Here is a 7132-nt window from a genome sequence, read left to right as displayed (position 1 = left end):
ATAATTAAATTAATTTTATTTTACATTGAAAAATATATTTTCAAACAAAGCCTATAAGTTTAACTAAATAATTAGACAAATCAATAAGAAAAATTGGCTAGAAATAAAAATGGGGAAAAAAATATACTAAATTGACTATAACATGTCGTATTAACAAGATTGAACATTATATGATACAAAATTGAACATTTATATATATGTAAATGAACATTTTATATGTGATTCAAATCCGAAAAACTCTAAGATGACGTCATTATGAATTTATGACAGAAAAGGTGCAGGTAGAACTACCTACGTAGGAATGTAGGTAAAAATTTGTAGAAAAAAGACTAGTAATGAAAAATTGGATTATAAAATTAGTATACACCATGATGTTAAATCAACAGGTCCCAAAATAAAAAATAAAAAAAATAAAAAAAAGCACTCTAACTAATACAGAGAATAAGATCAGACGCGTTTTCCCACGTTAACAATGTGCGTATGATGATACATTATGTGATATACAAACATTTCATCCCCTTGTACCCAAAATTATACCCATATAGCAACTCCTTATTTACAGCGCTAAACTTATCTTGCTGCCTACATTAAGAATTGTAAGATGTCAAATCTTGATGCCTGGGTCTCTCGAGAGGGAGACTGTCCATTTGTATCCGGAAATCATGGGTTGACGAACCTCCTTCTCGATCTCCCTTGGCATCTGCCATCTTAAGTTCATCTAAGGCTCTCTTTGCATACATAGTGAAAGCAACAATGGTGAGTATAGTAACGACGAGGGAGATTATATTGTACACAATCTCCACCCATGTTAGATGATGATTCCCGTACTTGACATCAGCAAATGTCCTTATCAATCGGCCACTGCAATTATTATTTTGTTGATCAATATACAGACCAGCATTCAATCATTTAACTGCTGCATGAACCAAGATAAAAGCACTAAAAAGAGAATGGCGCCTTTTACAATCAGAACAAGCTAAGGCATTTTCTTGTTTGTCCTCTCTTTCGCACTTTAAAATAAAGAATGAGTATGGTCGATTATATAAACAGTAACTCACCTGTATATGTATATAAAAGCTTCTGGCACCATTCCAGCAATTGATCCCCACAGATATGGCCAAAATCTCATATTTGTTACCACAATAGCATAGTTGAATATAGTATAGGGAAATGGTGAAACCCTAAAGATTGCGACCACACGAAACTGATGAAACCAACTGCCTTCTGCAGCCAATCGCAGCATAGCAGCCTTATCTGGCCATCTATTTAACCATTGCTAGTAACAAATGATAAATGATTAATGATCAAGAAAGAGAAGTGACCAATAATTTATCAAAATAATGAGTTCTCAGCATCTTACATGGATTCTATCCCGGAACAGCAATCCAATTGCATATGGAAGAATCATCCCAACAGTTGTTCCAACCATGATTATCACAAAGCCTAGACCATAACCAAAGATCATGCCTGCTAGCCACATGGAAGGTCCGGAAGGGATCAAAAGTACAGGGAATATTGCCAAAGAACCAACAAGCACCAAAGCAAGTACTGGACGACCAAAGGCAGTGGCTTCCCATTGCATCATTGGTAGAAGAACCTGCACAATAATAGATGCCAAAACATGAGGCAAGTGAATTCTGGTTAAACAAACAAAGAACACTAAGCCAAAGACAGTGCTAAAAGATTTATGACTTTCTGTTTTGAGACAACGCCTTTTAATTTAAATTACTAATAACGTAAGAACTCTAGCGAGGTACACTCTTGTGATCATTCACCATCATATGGGATCTCATATTTATTTGTATGTCATAGGTTGTGATATCTTAAGACAACAATACCTGGAATATGCTAAACTTTGTCATTCAGGTAACTTATTAGACAAACAGAATTCACTCAGAGATTTGATGTAATGTATGCATGTCAAAATGACAATTTCCGAGGATCTGCTCATGATAATCTCCATTATCAAGAGCATTAAAGGATTTATAAATTAAAATTTGCAGGTAAGATTTTGATAGAATTTAATATCATTACGGTAGGATTAAGTTTTGCCTTGCATCCATTTTTAAAGCAACTAAAAGTCATAAACTCATAATTAGGAGAGTATTTACTATTTCAGATACAATTAACTAAATATATGCAAAGTGTAAGAGAAGCAACAATCAAGGTCCTTGTATGTTGAAGAATGGGGTGGAGGGGGAGGAAGGGGTAAACCTACATGATGTGATGTTTTTATTTATGTATTTAATTGGTGTGTAGCTCCTGTAATTCTTTCCTGGCATTGATTTCATGAATTTCAAGGCATTTCTGGTTGGGTAATACTTCAAACTATTCCTTTTTCATTTCTATAAAATCATGATTCCACACACATGTTAACTTTTATGTGCATGGGTGGCAAATGTTGGCAATTAATAAAAAGTGCAGCAATAAATGCTCTCAAGTCTCACCCGCAATCTGTTCTACTTTTACATTTGCAAAGAGAAAACAACTTTTTGGGATGGGTAGGTCATTATAAAATACTTTATGATCCTTGATTCTCATGTACTTTACGCCAAAAATAAACATAAATCAATTTAAAAGAAAAGAGAACAAAAACGCACAGTTTTAGGGAAAAATTGAAAAAAAACAAACAGGACATACCTTCTCAAAAACAAAAGGAACTCCCCATTTCAATAACACAAGAACACATGCTACAGAAGTACTGAATAATATCAAGGCTTTGATCCACCAGGTGAAGGACTTCGATCTGACTTCAGCTTGGGAATGTAAGGCCCCAGCTTCAGTCCTCTTAGTTAAATCAGATGTCACCAGACTTACATATTCACTGTCTTCTCTTATAGCAGGTCCGACATCTGTCTCATGCTTAGCTAACTCCAACGAGTTTGGCATCTCAATGAGATCTCAAGATCTGTCCAAATGTAAACATGTCATGTAAGCATAAAAAGAGATCATAACAATATAAATTCAATAATTAATTACAAGATTTTTTCCCACTTAACTTCCCCAATCATGCACCCCTTACCACCAAAATTAAAGTTACAGAAAAGCACAAGTAAACAATTTGACTCAAAGATCAACAAAATCACAGATAACTCCCGCAATAACCCAAGTTGGACACTATGCACCAAGTAGAACTAGAAGATTAAGGCTCTCACTTCTCAATATCTAAAGCTGCAACTCCATCTACTTTGGCAGTCCAACCAACGACAAAAGGGTATTGGAGACAATTGGGGATAAGAAGAATGAAATTCCATCCAACCAATCAAAGCACTTAATCAAAAAAAGGAAAAGAACAAAGAAAAAAAAAATGAAGAACCTGAAGAGAACAGCATCTACACGGAAACCTATTAGACAAGAAATGAAAACAGCAGCTAAAAAAGAAAGTCCATGAGTACAAATATAACAAGGGTATGCCTGAGGTAATACCCACTGACTGGGTCAAGAGGAAGGGGTGTGCCACACATAAAACTGAAGGATGGGTATGCAAAGCAAAGCAGGTAATAATGCAAAACCTTAAAGGACTTTCTCCTATCAAGCTTAGTTAAAGCTATTCATCGTCAAGAATATTCTACAACCCAAAACAATATAAGATCACTCTTAAGCCACTTATTTTACATCTATTTACATTCAACAACTCAGCTTGCACAATACAAGCCAATCCTATCCTTTTAGGATTAAGGCATTGGAAATGTTCTTGTCGAGCTAAAGAAGCAGAACACTGTAGTTATTTATGAATTATTGATAAGGAGAACACATGATAAATCGATAGTTGAAATAGCAGCTACAAGGAGAAGAAACAACACAGTACAAAGGGTAGAAGTAGGAAAGATTTTGGTTTTGTTCTTCTCACTTTATTCTTATTACTTGATCATGTTAGAATCAAATGAGACCGGACAAGAAAATCAGACCAAATTATAAGGATAGAAAACCTAGATATGGATACACCCTCCAGAATATGGAGATAAAGTCAATTTCAAATACGTTCTAAGTGTTATATAAACTGACTAAAGACTCCGTGTTTCACCAACTACAAATTCTACTACTTATAAGTTGAGTGTTGCTATTTTAAAACCAAATACATTGTTATGACTGAACTGCGATGGTGGACTAAGCTTCTTTCCAATTTTTCAATGTTGGGTTATGAGTATGTTACCTGGACTCAGATACCCATGTCCGACATAGGTACGTGTCCACGTGTCCGACTCGGCTATTTTTTTATTTTTTTTTATGATTTTGAACTAAGATGAAGTGTCTAAGCATCCTGAGTGCGGGTAACATAGTATGACTATTAAACTAAAGCGAGACTTCAACAAGTTTGATTATACCAGCATGTAGGTCTGACTAAATCTATCATACCCCTAATTAGACTCAATCGTGCAATATAATTAAAACAACTTCTCTATAGAGTCTTTACTAGTAACCCTCTTAAATCCACCATAATTCTTTCTATTAATGTCAGAATCACATTTTAGTAGATACCTTGAAAGAAACTAGCTACAGAAATCTGTTACTGTATCAATTAATATTCACGTTTTAAAGACCACCCAACTTGTAACTGCTCGGGATTTTATGCCTCATTTGACTTGCCATACAAGAGAATGAAGAGATCTTTATAAATAATTTCCAAATCATTTTCACATGCTAATAATACCTACCAATAGAATAAATTTAGATTATACAAAGATCAATCATGGTACTGAGTTAGTAGTCATAGCCAATCATGGCTTTCCATTTAGATTCAATATCTGCTATATATCAACCAAAACACGCACTTTCCACTATACCAATGACCGACACAACTATGAGTCTTCAATGGATATTCAATGACAGATCAATAGAGAGAATGCATAAGTTCAAATATTCAGATGCAAGGAGTCATCAGCCAAGAGGTTGTGTCTCATAATGTATTACATTATTGCCCTTATGAAACATAAAAGTAATTTCCCCACACACACCCCAACCGCGATCATTCCAATTTCCTAAAACCTCTTCTCAGGTTGTTTCGATCGTCCCATAAAAATACCACGATTAGGCATCCAGTTAATTTCCCATTCACATACATCAACTGATATCAAGTTGGACAACTACTGTAAACAATTATCCAAATCCAAAAACCTTTAACTAAATATAAATCTTCACTAATTAAACTCAATATTATAACCCCTCACTTCCGTTTCAAAGAAATTTCTAAAAATAGCTAAAAAAATGAGCCGAATAACATCAATCACAACATACTACAAACTAAACAGCAACTATTTTAACCAATAAAATTAAACAAAATCCTTAACGGCTACAATTACATCATTAGAGGGAAATTTTTTTAAATCTAACAACAACCAAACATCACAAAAGATCCAACCCACAATAAATTTAATCAAAAAGGGTATCCAAAAAACCCAAAATACCCAAAATCCAACATATAAAAATATACAAATCAAATATAAATAATAACAGCAACTTGGGTTCAAATTTCTTGCACATCTTAAATAAACAATAGTAGTATTAAGTATTAATTAGGTGATATCAATAATAATTAATAAAACGTGCAAGAAATGGTAAGAGGGAATCTTTACCAAAAATAACCCACAAAAAATTAGTGATGCCCCGAAAATTCCGGCAAAGAAATCGGTAGTTAGAGCTCGAAGTTCACTTAGTTGATCGGAAAAATAGTTGTTGAGTTAGTGAAATTGATGAAATTTAGAGGAAGAAGAAGGTGGTTTTGGAGTAGAAGAATCGAAAAAATAGAGGAAGAATAGAAGGAAAGCAAAGATTAATTAGTTAGCTTAAGCAGCTTAGGCGTGCCAACGGTACTTGACTGACTGTTCCCATGCGTGTGGGGGAGAACGAATGTTGTTACACGTCATATAAAAAATCTTTTGAATTTTCATTTTTCAATGTTACTAATGTTGAAAATTTTGGGGAACAACTTGGGTTCGATTCTTGTTCACACTTATAGTTTACTTTTCTTTTAATAAAATGCAAGGTTTTGGGTGGAAAGCTTGGTAGAGTTAATTAGGTGCATGGGATATGACTCAAGTTATTGAGTTGATGTAGTGTCATTAGAAAGGATTTTAATTTCGAAAAATTGAAAAGAATAATTCCATTTTTGACATATTTTTTACCTTTGTGTATTTTAAAAATATTCCCACTTTAGTACCTCATATTCTCAAAACAAGCTTTTTTACCTTCAACCTGTTTTACAGGTTAATTTTTTTTTTAATATTTTTTTTAATCTTCTTTTTCTACCTCACCCCTTTCATTCAACCACCATGACCATCCATCACCACTAAACTGACCAACTTCCCACCATCACCACCAAATTGACCAACTTAGATGGCCACCTGAGCCACGCCCACCCAAATCTCACAACACTCTTGAAAAGCCACCATCCCTATCCCTTACCTAATCTCAATCGCCATTACAGCAGTGCGGAGAGAGATTGAAAAGATGAGATCTCAACCGCCATTGATTCCGTTTCGGTCAAGCTCCGAGGTTTCAAAACAACAACCGCGTTTCGTAACCAATTCTCAATTTTCAATGCCATTTTTTTTTCGTCTTTGTTGTTTTTCCATGGATCGTTGCTCTGTTTTCCGAGCATTTCAATGGGGGAATTTGACAATTTTCGGTGATTCACCTCCAATTTCAATTTTTGGGGAAGGGGCTGCCATGTCCAATCCCCACCCCAAGTCCCCTCTTAACCTCCAAATCGAAACCTACTTGAATCGGAAACCTCATTCAGGTGTGGTGTCTGGGCCCAAAAGCGAAGGGAATCAGACCTTTATCCGGCCTAGAACTCGATCAATGGCGCCAATTGGGCGGCGGAGTTTCTTAGCGGCAGTGGAAGTGGAAGGGGGACGGGAAGGGGGAAGAGGAAGTGGAAGGGGGAACGGGGAAGGGGAGGGAATCAAGGAGGGCAGCTGGGTCCGGCTGGTCGGCGGGGAGCTGGGTCCGGCGAGGGAGGGGGCTCCGGAAGGGTAAGGAAGAAGAAGCTAAGGATTTAATTTTTTTTGTTTATTTCTTTGTTTTTTAAAAAAAAATAACAGAAACCAATTAGAAAACGACACGTGGCAAAAAACCTTCTAAACAAGTTACCAATTTCATTAACAGGTAAAAGGCTTGTTTTGAGAATATG

The 7132-nt window shown here is 35.5% G+C and overlaps 1 protein-coding gene across 1 annotated transcript; it reads right to left on the bottom strand.

Annotated features, from left to right (window-relative positions):
* Positions 1-314: 314 nt before the first annotated feature.
* LOC110688604 (transmembrane protein 41 homolog) lies at positions 315-5886 on the bottom strand. Its single transcript, XM_021865370.1, has 5 exons — positions 5574-5886; positions 2641-2908; positions 1361-1597; positions 1059-1276; positions 315-861 (listed from the first exon to the last, which is right to left on the bottom strand). The coding sequence occupies exons 2-5, from the start codon at positions 2887-2889 to the stop codon at positions 588-590; spliced, it is 978 nt and encodes a 325-aa protein (XP_021721062.1). The 5' UTR covers positions 2890-2908; positions 5574-5886; the 3' UTR covers positions 315-587.
* Positions 5887-7132: the final 1246 nt, after the last annotated feature.

The sequence above is a fragment of the Chenopodium quinoa genome, unplaced genomic scaffold, assembly GCF_001683475.1.
Source record: "Chenopodium quinoa cultivar QQ74 unplaced genomic scaffold, ASM168347v1, whole genome shotgun sequence".
In the NCBI taxonomy this organism is placed as follows: Eukaryota; Viridiplantae; Streptophyta; class Magnoliopsida; order Caryophyllales; family Amaranthaceae; genus Chenopodium; species Chenopodium quinoa.
This window is presented reverse-complemented; position numbering and strand designations above follow the sequence as displayed.